The sequence below is a fragment of the Lampetra planeri genome, chromosome 2, assembly GCF_965212315.1.
Source record: "Lampetra planeri chromosome 2, kcLamPlan1.2.h2, whole genome shotgun sequence".
NCBI classification, from domain to species: domain Eukaryota; kingdom Metazoa; phylum Chordata; class Hyperoartia; order Petromyzontiformes; family Petromyzontidae; genus Lampetra; species Lampetra planeri.
This window is the reverse complement of record NC_136108.1, coordinates 35485735-35500423: the sequence shown is the minus strand read 5'-3', so window position 1 is coordinate 35500423 and position 14689 is coordinate 35485735. Positions and strand designations below refer to the sequence as shown.

The window sequence follows — 14689 nt, the reverse complement described above, 5'->3', positions numbered from 1 at the left end:
CGCCTCCTCCCCTCACCCCCCTCACCTCGTCACCCCCTCACCCCCCTCACCCCTCTCACCCCGCCCCCTCACCCCGCCTCCTCCCCTCACCCCCCTCACCTCGTCACCCCCTCACCCCCATCACCCCCCTCACCCCGCCTCCTCCCCTCACCCCCCTCACCCCCCTCACCCCCCTCACCCCGCCCCCTCGCCCCCTCCCCTCACCCCAGCTCCAATGAGTGCAAACATTTAAACAGCGCAATCTATATGTGCGTACGTGGTTGCAGCGTCGAAGTTGTCTTTGATTTATTTAAACGACGACTACCACTTTAAAGTGTTTTTTTCTGATCAATAAAATGTCAAGATAGTAGTTTAGGCTGCGTGACCAGAAAACAGCCAAGAGCATCATAATCACCCGCAGTCATTTTCACTCCACTGCTGGACTAAATTCACTCTAAGCGATATGCATTCTTAATGGTTAAGCGATGCAACAGCCAACCTAGCAGCACATGTGCACCGATTATTGTCATCAGAAAGAAAAGCGCATGGATGAATAAACGCAATTAGAGACGTAGTCTTGAACGATACGGAGATATTGGAGAGCAATCTCAACATTTACCACACCGGGTGTGCTGAAGCAGGCATAGATCGGCACGTTTGTTCACGTGACTTTATTTTATTGACCGTGTCGGGTGGAGGCTGGTGTACGACACAGTTTTATTCGGCCACTGAACCCGAAGTGAAGAAGACACTCAACTCCACCGTGGATGAGAAGCGCGCGCACGGCAGGTGGCGCTAAGAGCACGCGCAGAGCGGGGTCACCCACGTGTTATGCGCGCGCGTGCATTAGAACAACAATAATAATTATGATGATGATAATAATTCACATTTACAAGGCACATTTCATCCATAGATCCTAACGCGCCACCGCGTATAGAAAGCAGGAAATTTACAGAAACCAGGGCAAACGGCCAGAACCTTTAAATATGTGAGTTGTCAAGACAAACTTAAATGTCTCTAACGACTGTCGCATTGACAAAAGGTAACGCGTTCCGTGGTCTGGGAGCCGCATTGGCAAAAAAGTCCGATCACCCCAGATAAAGAGCCTCGACCTCAGAGTACTTAGACGGAGGTGATCCCAAGATCTCCGGGACCTCGGAGTGTCAAGTTGGATCAGTTCCTGCAAATATTGTAGGTCAGTAGCAGGATTGTATAATCCACTCGATACTTGACTGGAAGCCAATGCAAAGACGAGAGGCCATGAGGGTGGTGTGCCCTCGAAACGTTGTGCGCGTAGTCATTCTAGCCAGGTGCGTTCAAAACGAGCTGAAGTCTTCTTCCCAGAACCTCACTCGGAATCACGAACAGCAATGCGCCGCAGTCATCACGTCGGGCGAACACAGCAGCATGGGCCAGTCTCTCTCAGTCATCGGGTGACAGGTACCGTGCTCAGCGGGAAATAATATAATCGGCTTTCCGATTATTGAGTAATCGAAGAAAAAGTCAAAGTTAATTATTGCTCATTAAACGAGCATGGGTCGGTGGCTAATCTCCTATTGACAGCCCTGAGCTAGTGGTGGGAATTCCCCATTCCTATGGTATGGGTGAGTAGAGTGTAAATAAAGATTCTAAGTATCCATAAGACAAGTACTGTTGTTGACGTCTGCACGCAGTGGTACCAATTTTATCGCCCTCAAAGGGATGATGAGCTGAGTTAACCCCTAACCAGATTTAACTTTATCATACCTCACCACGCTGGGCAGTGCGACTTGGCGACGTATGGTGAGAGGGGACGGGTCATTTCTCACTGACTATGTTATCCTGGGTAGGAGCAGGTGGTACGTGACGAGAGTAACCACAGCCCGTGAGCATATACTGGATGTGGTATGCCGGGCGCGGATCTTTTTTTTTCTCAGTCATCAACCTGGATATTCAAGCAATCTGCTGACTGGCTTGGCGCTGTTGTCATGTTATAGCTTCAGTTATCAGCTTCGGCAACGATGAAGATGATGGTGGTGGTGGTGGAGCGAATGGAATTCCATTGGCGCGCTGCAGGTGATTCGCCTGCAGGTGATCCTGGGTTGGCAATCGGCGAGGCCAAGCCGTTCGTGATGGGGTCAGGCAGGTTTGTCAACAAGTAATGGCCTGCCTGTCCCCAAACAACTATTTTAATTTGGTTTACATATCTCCGTTTATTTTATTCTTGAGTACGTATAAGATTAAAGTAAGTTAACATTAATAAAACACTTGCAGTGTCTTTAGAGAATACAAATGATGCGTGCAGGAAACAGACAGTGATACGAAAAAAGGTGTCTCCAAACAACTCAACTTGGCAGGAGTGTTTTGCATGTCAAGCTGACATCACCACACGCATACATTCTCCAGTTTACACTTGCTCCTTGTTGTTCTGCTATCTAAATTAAACAAAACAAATCCACACTCGGCTCTTTTGAACCGGCAGCTATTACAACAAGGCTCTGTGCAGAATATGCACACGAATGGTTTCATCTTAACATGCAACGCATGTTCGAATCATTGTTATACAATGTATTGTTAAATATTATCAACAGCCTTGATCTGCCGGATGAAGGCCTGCCCAGTCAAGCTGCCGCCACATTATCATCGTGCGATGCGGTAAGCCACCGAGCACCCCTCCGCACGAACTGCCGGATTACGAGATATTGGCAAGAGCACTCCAACTACACTTTGCCCCCCCCCCACCCTTCATTTGATTAATTTGTTACCGCCTCTGTATGTTTGGCCTGTGCGCTCTTATTCATCCACCATGGATTTGAGATGTGAGATAAAATTAAAAGCGCTGTGATTGCCGCTTCAGCCACCCACACATTTTCAAGGGCTACTCCTCGCGATCGAACGGGGGAGGGAATGAGGGGAGTTGCATCCACACCTTGAACCGATCAAATATTTAGCAGCCGACAACTAAATTATGCAACACTTTCGGCAAGTACGATTGAAAAGCCAAATGAAGGACAAAATTAGGTAGCCTGGTTCATTGCGTTTTAAATTGGAAGTAGTTCCATAGCCATTCGCCGTAACTTACTGTGCATAGTCTTAGCTGTGAGCATAACGGAGTGGTGGTGCAGCGGTTAGCGCCACTACACTATGAACCCGCTGACATGAGTTTGATTCCCAGCCAGTGAACATCCGTGGCGAGTGATGTCTACATCAGTCTTGGGACCACCCCCGACCCACAACTTTCTCACCAACCCGCAATGACCAGAGCGGTGAAATATGGGCAACTCATCACGACTGACACGGTGCAAGGAGGCCCTCATTCGGCAGTGGATTGACAATTGGCTCTCAATGGTTAACGATTAGAAGGAGAGCTATCCTGCGCCTGCAATTTTGGGAACACAAACTGGTTATAATGGGAAGGCATTTTGAACTTTCCCCAACCCACAGCGAGAAGTGTGGACTTCACGCACGCTCCTTCGGTGGATCGGATCGCGTGGAGATGTTTGACGCTTGGAACCAGGAGGGGCAGCGAGTTAACTAGGCGATGGAAGCATGGCAAGTGGGTTAGTGAGCCCATTCGCGAGGACCTTTGCAAGTAATGATAATGAATTCGATTCATGAGGCGCTCTTAAACAATAACCCCCTCGTATGCACGCTGGGTTTTCTCCTGTCACTTTGAATTTAGACCATACGATTAAAAAATACTCCTTGAGAAGAAATTGACCAAAGGCCCAATACAGGACCCTCCTGAAAAGGGGTCTTGAGACTCAGCGAGGCGTCCCTGAATAACTCTACTATTATTACACAATATACAGTATTACAATGCGGTGGTTGCCAATGTTAGATATGTGTTTAAGAATTCAACCTGTAATAGCCAATTAATATCCAAAGTCGTTCCACACGTCTGTGACGGATGTCACACTGTGCACAATGTACGTGCGCATAATGATTGTGTCTTCTTCACTGTGGCACACTCTAATCCTTGCTATGCCACGCACAATGTATTTTACTATGCTCGCTATCCCTCCATTAGGTTAGCTTTGCTGACTCTCTACCATCTTAGTGCTTGCTCTGTGTGGTCTCTGTCCTGTGCCAACATGTTAACATGTTCTCGCAGAAGCCACAACGCTTTGCTTACGCGTGACTGGTCTGCGTGGCTTGGCTCAATCACTTTCAATGCAAAACAGAGGCTCTTCAGCTGGTGAATAAAGCAATGCTGTCGCGTACATCCCTTGGTAAATCCACTGCTGGATGAAGGCCTCCCAATTCTGTGTCAGTCATGGAAGTCCGTGGACCATACTTCTCCATGCTGGTCAGTGGGTGGAACATCAGCCGCAATATATTTGTGGCTGATGTTAGACATGGCCTAGAATCGAACTCGGGTTGCCAGGCTTGTGGTAAAGTGTGCTAACCACTGCTCCACCCAAGGGTGTGTTTACACAATATGCATGTCTTGCAATGAGTATAATTTGGGAGCTTATTTCCAAATGGAAATACTGTTATGTATTCCACAGAGGATCATTGGCTATGCTGATAATAATAATCATGCAATATATTTAATACCGCAAAGCGCATTTCAGAGGTCCTATATTGAGATGTTTGGTCAATTCTACAAATTAAGTGTTTGCTTTGTCGGAGGAAGCACACCGATAAACCCCACAAAAGCAACAGGATGTCACACTGAAAGCTCCACACAGATGGATTCTAGACAATTACTGTGCTGCTATCTAATGGCCTCGCTACTGCCCAAGCTTCAAACACGTGGTATCCCAATGTTCTACGTGACAATTACCGAAAGAACCAAAGAGTATGGATTCCTGCAGTCACGAAAGCTTCAAATCAAGATTGAACCATCCCTACACAGTCTCCCATCCATGTACCAGCCCGACCTCAAACCTGATTAGCTTCCGAGATATGACAGAGACATAGAATAGACATAGAATTATATCTGTAATGTATTTATAATAAAAATGCTTCTGTGAGGGAGATGGTGAGAGATGGAAACAGCTTGGGGAGCCATTCATACAGCAGTAGATTACTCAAGACAATGTTTAATTGGTTCTGTGAAGACAGTCCTACTCATTTTAAATGTATTCTGCCTATGGCCTCTGACCGCGCAACACATACCATAAACGCATTCATTCATTCATTCACACGAGTCGTACCGTGTTAACTATGCATGCAGATGAAGGTGAGACTACATTAAGAATAACCGCGTGTTTAAGTGCCATGCATGTCCTTGTGAGAGCCATAAATTTCATACAATTGATTTATTGATCTTCTTTATTGAACAAAGGATAACGCCGCATGAGATTTATTATCGCCTTTGGAAAAAGTGACCTCAATTACAATGACTGCGCTGCAATAACAAGTTAATAGCCTCCAGTAGCCCTGACACAGTGTTAAAGTCCCACAATTGAAATACTCTAACCCATATCCAGCCCTTTGCCAGTCCAGGATTTAAAGGGATGATCTCCCCTCGGTGTTACCATCATAGAGCTTGTCTGACCATACTTCACCACGCGGGTAGGGTGTTGGGTGGTTAGGAGTACATGAACCACCACCACTTCCACCACCATTGCCAGCACCAGTCCCATGAGCTACACACGGATGTATAAGAAATGGTTGAAGCCAAAATAAGCGGAAATCCGCTCCAAGCATAAATAAACGTACGTTTTAGTTAATCAGAGTATTTTCTTTCCAAACCAACACTACCAAGCATCATTTGTTTCATCAATAAAACGCTGCGCAAATGTCAACCTTCTTGGGCCTCATCAGCAGTGATTGTGTTCCTGCATTGTGTTGTCGGCAATACTCCTCCCCCTCCCCTGTCCACAACTCTAGAAGGGCAACCGACTCGATAGAGAGGTTACGATGAGCAACCATCAACTCTCAGCACACAAAAGGCTTAGGTGGGACACCCCTGAAAGAGAGTCGCATGACTGAGCGAGGCTTCCCGGAGTTAACACGCGGAATGGGCATCCCAACACCGGTGCGCTAAAGCCGTAACTAATTGCCACGTTTTGTTCACGTGACAAACTTTACTAATTGGCTGTGTCAGGTGGTGGTGGGTTAACGACACATTTATATTAAAACTGAACTATTTTTTTTTTACCAGAGGTAAGGCCCTCTGAGCTATGTATCTCTTTTTCAAAAGCGATCTGGCTACAAATGACAGCTCAACGAAGTGGCTTATCGCGTGGAAATGTCGAGCAGCCAAATGCTCTGAACGCGCGATGTTGATTCTAAATATGGCGGGGAAAACCGGAGGACCCGAAGAAAGATCCACGACTTCCTGCGTACCAGACGAGGTAGTTAACATCTCGCAGCCACCATGATGGTGATGAGAGAGACACCCAAACTCCAAATATTCATCAGCAGCAGGCGTCAGTGTCGGGATCAAACCCACGACCTCCTGCGTATTAGGCGAGGTAGTTAACATCTCGCAGCCACCGTGATGATGAGAGAGAGACACGCAGACTCCAAATATTCAGCAGCGGGCGTCAGTGTCGGGATCGAACCCACGACCTCCTGCGTACCAGGCGAGGAAGTTAACATCTCGCCCTCTCGACGCGCTCTAACCCAACACGACGTTTATTATGAATAATATTGGTCGCGATACCCTGCGTGTTAAACAAGCATAATAGGGAGAGAGACAAAAACTCGAGAGAAAACTTTGCTTCTCCCCCCCCCTCCCATATTTAACTTTAACCCTTCTCTTGCGATTGGGCGACTATCCCGGTAGGCGGAACGGCACCGCCACCAACACCAGCACCACCAGCACCGCCAGCCTCCTCCCCACCAGTTCCACCGTGCACTCTTCACTCACTCACAACCGTAGCTTCGCGGGGGGTGGGAGAGAGAGCGAGGGGGTGGGGGGAGAAGGCGGCTTAAGTCGCCGGCTCCTCTGCCCTCTCCCCCACACTTAGCCATGCGCGCGTCGCAACCGGCGGAACTCCGCAGCTGCCGGCTGATGATGACGATGATGCCGCCGCTGCCGCCGCTGCTGCTTCTCGTGCTGCTGCTGCTGCTGCCAGGGCTGGGAGTCGCTTGTCCGAGCCGGTGCCTCTGTTTCCGCACCACGGTCCGCTGCATGCATCTCATGCTCGACACCGTCCCACGCGTGGCTCCGCAGACGACGATACTGTGAGTGTCTATCACACACACACACGTGCGTGTGTGTGCCCCCTACTGCTGCTACCCCCCACCCGATACAGCCATTCATCCACCCCCACCCCCAGCACCCTCCCCCCCCCAAAACAACATCACCTACCGACCGCCTTTTGATCTGACACCTGACTCACCCCCTCGCCACAACCTCGTGCTGCTGTTCGCAGCACCACGATCCTGTACCCAAACTCGCTCCGGAGAGAGGGCCCCAGAAACTTTGCCTCCACAACACTGCACGAGACACTCACTCAGCTGCGTCTCGTGCAGCGGACCAGCTGAGATCCACACTCCCTCATCACTCACCCTCATCACGCCACCTCTCACTTTCCCTCCTTACACACACTCCTCCCATCTCACCAACCTCACTCTTTCACTTCAGCCACACTCGCTCACTCCCTCTCCTTTCACTCGACCACTTCACCATCTCAGCATCCCTCCCTCCTTCTCTCCTCACTCGCGCGCACTCCCTCGCCCTGGCTAACACGCTCTCCCCACTCACGTGCATTTGTTGATGCCTGAGCAGAAATGTGTGAACCATGTGCCGCTCATGGGCGGACACATTCGCTGCCAATTCCTAAGGCAGCAGATAAAGTGTCCGTGCATTGTATACCACGCATAGGCAGAACCAATTACAAACTGCAGTGTACACCAGATATGAACTTTGCATTGCAGGGATGGGATTTTCAGCTTCTAAAGATAATGTTTAGATATTTTTCTCAGTTTTTCGGATAATTTACATTATATATTTCTACGTTTTATTATCCTTGTTTGTCAGTGACGTTTCATACAGTCTCGAGACTCCTTTTCAGGAGGGTCTTGCCAAGTTTTCACAGTAGGGCGTTGATGTTTCGATGTTATCCCAGTTGAGTAATTGTCAGTGTCATTTTCCAGCATTGGACATGTTTGGTCAATGCCAGTTACATTGTACAGTTTTTTGGTGTTGTTGCCGTATATTATATTTACAATAACTCAACGTGCCTTCCGGCTAACGAAAGTGACAGTCACCCCATGGCTCGTGACACCACTTGTGGAGGGAAAACCGCGGCTCGTGACGTCATGGAAGTCGCTGCTTGTGACGTCACGTTTTTTGTGGTAAATACGAAGCGATTTCGATTTGTTCCATACATAAAATGTGGTTATTGTTTAATGTATATCACGTGTAATGTATGGAGAGAGAGAAAAAACAATAGGTAAACTTAAACATTGCATATTTTGTGACGTAGGTAAAAAAAAAAAGTTTAATTTACTTTTATTAATTAAAAAAATTTTACCTACGTGACTTTACCGAAAAAAACCTAAGAATATGAATCCTTGCAGTCACGAAAGCTTCAAATCTAGAAATACTGTGTGACCTTTAACATTCCCCTAGAAAGCTTAATCATCACCACTATCAGCCATGATCAATCCACTGCTGGATAGAGACCACCCCAAGACATCGTCTGATATGACGCATGGCCCACGAGCCACGATAGAGTGATCTACATTTTAAAAAAATCCACATTTATAAGCTTCAATATTATTTAAACAATTCGTGAACCACAGCCTCCTGACTGCCTCGACAGGCCTCGCAACACATCCAGCCAAGTGGCGTGCAGGCACACGCACGTGGCGTGCCCCTCGTGGAGTTTGCTTCGTAGACATTGCCAACACTTTTGGAAGACGAAGATAAACACACAGAAAAAATTAGGAGTCTTTTCCCTATTTCGTGCAGGGCTCTCCAAGGCACGGGGTAGTCTGGTTACGCCCAATGCAGTCGCCTGGGGCAAGTGTCAGACCTAACCCTAGCCGTGTCTGGATTCGGGTCGACTTGGCCCAAAGCCACAGAACCATTCCTCGAGTACCGTTTCTCTATCTCCCAGTGTCTGCGAGGTATGTCTGCCCTGTCACCACATATCACTCTCTTGCCATCTCTCTTGCCAATTGAGTCAAGGCAGCCAAACGCACGCCTGGCTGGTGTGCTGTACACACACGCAGAGGCATCCTGAGTCGTAAGCACGCACAAAAAACGACGACTACTTTACACGTTGGTACCATCCAAGCTGTCAAGACCTGAGTGGCACGAATAACTTTTAATTGCCAATGAAAGTTAACGATGCAATAACCCGATGTGATGAGTATGCCATCAAAACACGCAACTTGTGTTCCGACTTCTGATCTGCTCCGTGATGTTGCAACGCGTTTGCGAGGTCCTCTCGTGCAGTGGTTTTGTACGTGTCAGCGGAATTATTAATGACGGCAAGAGCGATGATTTATGAATCACTTCCAACGGTGACCAAAGTAAACAATCAGACTCGAGGCAGGCATCACAGAACGCACACATCAATGGCAAACAACATAAATAGTAAACACGGCACGTCCGTTCACGACAACACACTCCAGTGTAAACATGCAGTAGAATCGGGCGGCTTCTTTAAAGACTTTAGTAAATAAATTATTAGGTTACCGTAATCCCCAGATTATACTATTCTCCGGAAAGTAAGACGCACCCCTGACCTGTGCTCGGCGTTAATAAAGTTATACAAATCTGGTCTTCCACACACACAATAAAGTTATACAAATCTGGTCTTGCACACACACACACAACAAAGTTATACAAATCTGGTCTTGCACACACAATAAAGTTATACAAATCTGGTCTTGCACACACACACAACAAAAGTTTTACAAATCTGGTCTTCCACACACACAATAAAGTTATACAAATCTGGTCTTGCACACACACACACAATAAAGTTATACAAATCTTGTCTTGCACAGACAATAAAGTTATACAAATCTGGTATTACACACACACTAAATTTAGACACATCTGGTCTTGCACACACACAATAAAGTTATACACATCTGGTCTTGCACATACACACATACACACCCAGTTATCGGGTTATAAAACGCACCCTAACGTTTGCTTCAAAATACAGGGGGGAAAGGTGCATCTTGTAATCCTCGGAATGTGGTAATTGTCTATTTGTGTGCCACTTAAATACGTCCTACATTTACAGCCATCCTCTGTCCGAGAGCACGGTTGGTTGACGTTCGGTTGGCTACGAATTGGTGCAAAACCAAGTTCAGCAGACATAGAGCCTTCGTCAGGATGTTATCCGTTGCCTTCTCTTGCTGCCCGTATTAAACATTTCATTCCACACTCCCAGCTCTTCTTAGATTGTGCCCATCACAGTGCCCATGTGCACGACGTGCTGGTAATGTCATCTTGCGATGCAGTCTGCTGCGATCTCTGCTGTTTTGCTGTTCCAGACACATCAGCTTGATGACTGTCCATCACAATCATCGCCGTGCCTTGCGAAGTTTATAGTTTAAAAGAGATTGCTGTTATTATCTAACCTATAAAAGGCATTATTTGTCTGTCTGCCTCGTTCTTCAGCCGGTCATAACTCCACATTCATGACCTGTTTTAAATACAATTTCCAGAAAATGTTCTAAGGTGCAGTCATCATAACATTATTGTAAATAGTTCAGCATAATAAATATAACTAGCCCCAAGTGCAGTTTGGCACGCCTCGCGTGCATATACTTTACTGTTGTATCACATTCCTGCAATTAAACTGCATACTTGAGACATCGTCGCTTTCTCGTGCTTCACGTCATCCGGGGCAGTCTGGAACGGTGTTCATGGAATTATTTTGGCGCACCACGCAACAATCTCACCTGCTTCAGTACTCGTGACCCTGCAGCTGTGTGTGGTGCGTCGTGCAGCAGGGTGTGTGTGTGGTGTGTGTGCAGCAGGGTGTGTGTGTGGTGTGTGTGCAGCAGGGTGTGTGTGTGTGTGCGATAGTGTTGCGGTTAGCGCGCTGCGCTATGAACCCGGCGACCCGAGTTCGATTCCCACTCACGGCCAACACCGGTGACGATTATCTGAACCGGTCCTGGGCTTCCCCTAGGTCGACTCAGCATCAAATGAGTACCTGGTGCGGTGTGTAAACAGGACCACAAGGGAGACAATGGCGGTCGGGCGTGGTGCTGTCCACCCACCCCCTCGTGTACCGTTGCGGCCTTCATAGGTGCTCGCTAACAGCACTTGCCCCTACAGTCTGTTAAGGCTATATGGGTAATCTTTATCTTCATGGGGTTGGTTGGTCGACGTCTGACGCAGCGGATCAGCGGTGGCCATTCACGGACCCATTCCGGCTTCCTTGAAAGGACGTCGATGGCCCTAGTCGTGTTGTGCTGACAGGTCGCAATCTGGGAGCCGTGGAACCGGTCCTTTCATTGTCTGAGCACCTGAGAGGTCCGAACCACCCTTCATGGTGCCGCAAAGCCCCAGCGCCACACTCCCCCCCCCCCCCCGGTACATTCACACGCGCAGGGGTCTCGGAGGGGGAGCGCCGTCGAACCGGCACGACGCGCCGAGATGAGAGACAGAAACTTTTTAATTCTAGATTTGAAGCTGCAAGGATTCATATTCTTAGGTTTTTTCGGTAAAGTCACGTAGGTAAAAAATTCAAATAAATAAAAGTTAAATAAAAATAAAGTAATTATTTTATTTTTATTTAACTTTTATTAATTTTAATTTTTAAAAATTAATTTTTAAAAATGTAAAGTAAAATAAAAATTAAAGAATTATTTTATTTTTATTTTCCTTTTATTAATTTTTATTTTTTACCTATGTGACTTTACCGAAAAAAACCTAAGAATAGAAACGTTTTAGGCAGCACGTGGACACCCACGTGGAGGGCACAACAATCGTGGGCACGACGGGACGAGCGGATAGACCTTTGGAGAAACGATTCTCGCTCCAATTAGAGTGGCTTTAAATAAACGCGCACACTTATCATTGCATTGGAACAGATTGCTAAGCACGTGCGGTGCTTCACAAAATAGACCGTAATGGAGAGAAAGAGACATAAATGGTCACGTTTTCCGTCACTGACGTGTGACTGATGATGTGGTTGTACCAATTCCTCATCGTCGTCGTCATCACTGCTGGATGAAGACCTCACCAAGACGTTGCCATCTTTGGATGCAGCAATCCATTTGGCTGATGCCCACGAGACGATCCGATGGCTCCATCTCCGCGGCGGACGTGCTCCCGGTCGCGTTCCCTCCTTTGGCTGCCACTCCGCAGTTAGTCTCGACCGACGGTCTTCGTCCCCTCGAGCGACAACGCCGCGTCCTGACCAAGCGAACAAGTACTTTGCCTAGCGGTCCGTATGATGGTTAATACTGGTAGGAACATCCTGGTTACATCAGCCCACAGGGGATTATTGTATCCGTCCGTTCGTCGTGCAGGGAGGGGCTGGGTGGGGAGAGTGGGGCTGGGTGGGGGGTGGGAGGGGTGGGGAGGGGCTGGTCACCCCGTGGTGCCCTTATAAAACTCAACGTTTAACCTACTCACGCTGGCTTGTGCCGACACTCGCAGTCGTCCATATTTGCGGAATACATCACGCCGCCGTTGACTCAGGCCATTGACCGAGCAACCCAACGTTCCTACCAGCTCCCTCCGCATGAATGTTTTCTTATAATGATGGTCGACAAGAAGATTGTTTTTTTGTTATAAACAAAGTCGCGTTAATCTGTTGGTTGGGAATTGAGTAGTGGCAACATGGTTAGCTCACTGCGCTTTGAAACCCCGGCGAACCGAGTTTGATATCCTGGGCACGGCTTCAATATGTGGCAGCTGATATCAGAACCGACATTCCCTGCTCACGTCTTCACCAACTCGCACTGACCAGCACGCTCAACTGTGGCCACGTGGATCGCATGGCGTGGCCGTGCCTCCATCCATAACAATGCCTTGAGATCTGATTGTTATGATTGAGATGGCCTTGACCAAAAGCCTCTCTCTAGTAATTCTCCACTCGCAGAGGTCTCTTGCGGTATATCAGCAATTGTTAATTACTGCAGAGATGTACATTTATAAAGTATCGGCTGGGAGCCGTGGTTTGATGAATGGTCTCGCCAGCAGCGGTGCGGTCAGCGAAAAGACTCGTCTGCATTCCACCCATGCAGCCAGGGCCACTTCATTAGTCTGAGCCAGATGACTACTGTACACACCACCGTCTGCCGGCGTTCTCGCTTGCATCAATCGCCAATTTCTCGGCCACCTTCGTAACGCCTAATCTGCACGTTGTTGAGGTTTCTTAATGCATTTTTTAGAATTTATTTTAAAATGCTCGCAGGACTTAAAGCATAACGCAAAGTAACGCATTGACTTGTGAAATTGCAGTTTTGGCACTGGCGCATGTGCGTGTGTTTGTGTGTGACAGAGAGAGATTGTTTTTCATACTCGCTGAAACTGCAGGTTTCTGCACAGGGTCTGTGTCAATCACAGGAGACCCGTTGAAGTATCTGTTGGCTTCATGCCAAGTCCCCAGTTTTGAAACTTGCCTCTCCAAGAATTTGCTTATTGTGCGAGGAGACAGCTTGTGTTTTGGTTAATGCGATGCTGTTGTGCAAGCCATTACATGCCACAGTAATGGTCTCTTACAGTTGGTTCATTTACAGAGGATTTCTTCGAACCAACATTCATAGAAAAGTGACCTTTTCAAGGAACGATCATCCTTATCGCCTTTTAGGAACCATTCTGTTTATAGCTTCATTGCCAGTAGACTTTTCTTTCAAGTCTAGACGTTTGTGGAATTCAGTCTTGTGTGATGTTTAACAAGTCATTCGCACAGACCATAATCTTCGCTTTGTTTATATGCGATTGTAGCAATTGATGTGTTAACAAAAGAAGAATAACCCATTGACAATTGGGTGATTGCACCATACCTGTACATTATCGCCACGATCAGCCATGATGTAGCCACTGCTGGATGAAGTCCTCCCCACAATTGTCGCCACTTCTTACAATCCTGCAACTTCACAATCCGTCTTGCTCCAGAACATGAGTTCACGTCAACGCTACATCCCCGTGGTGGTCATTGTCTTTGGTGTGTTCTCTCTTTTAGCTTCTATTCCATTACCAGTCTCGTCCACCGGCTACCATCCCTTCTAGCCACGTGGTCTGCTCAAGCCTCGCACCTTAATAAACAACGTATCCACGCGTTCCTCTTTCTATGACCCAATGTAGTCCCCAGGGTCCATCTCTTAATGGTTCCTTCTGCACTTTTCAACCTTGTTCGTTTGTCAGTGCCTGTGTTACTGATCCATAAGTCATAACAGGTCATATGCAATGATTAACAACTTTCTCGTTCTAAATGCACTCCCAACTGCTTTCCCCCCTCCTCTTGAATTGGGGATCTGAGTGTGATGGCCCAGATGTCATTCAGTAGCAAGTGACACTTAAATCGGTTCTGCCACCTCTTCGCTTCACCATTGTGCCCTGACTAACGTGGTGAAGTATAGTCAAACAATCTCCGTGCCCAAACATGCTGTGTGGTATTGACAAAGGGCTGTGTCTTGTAGTTTGTATATTTTTTAAAAGTCTAAAATGAGGGAGGTCTTTTTTTCAAACTGAAAGGTTTTGTATTCTTGGTTTTTTTTTCGGTAAAGTAAAGAAAATTTGAAAAGAAACTTTTTTTCAAAAACTTTTTTTAAAATTTTCTTTCTGTGGATTTCACACCTGACGATGATTGCTTGTGTTGCAGTCGAAACGTCGTGATAA

General features: G+C 47.2%; 1 protein-coding gene across 2 annotated transcripts in view; it reads left to right on the top strand.

Annotated features, from left to right (window-relative positions):
* The first annotated feature begins 6838 nt into the window (after positions 1–6838).
* Positions 6839–14689, top strand: part of PXDN (peroxidasin) — a 64373-nt gene continuing 56522 nt past the window's right edge. For both annotated transcript variants that reach the window (XM_078614342.1, XM_078614334.1), the window contains exon 1: positions 6839–7101. In XM_078614342.1, coding sequence (XP_078470468.1) covers positions 6887–7101 — 215 coding nt within the window. In that variant the 5' untranslated portion in view covers positions 6839–6886. The remainder of the gene's footprint in view (positions 7102–14689) is intronic.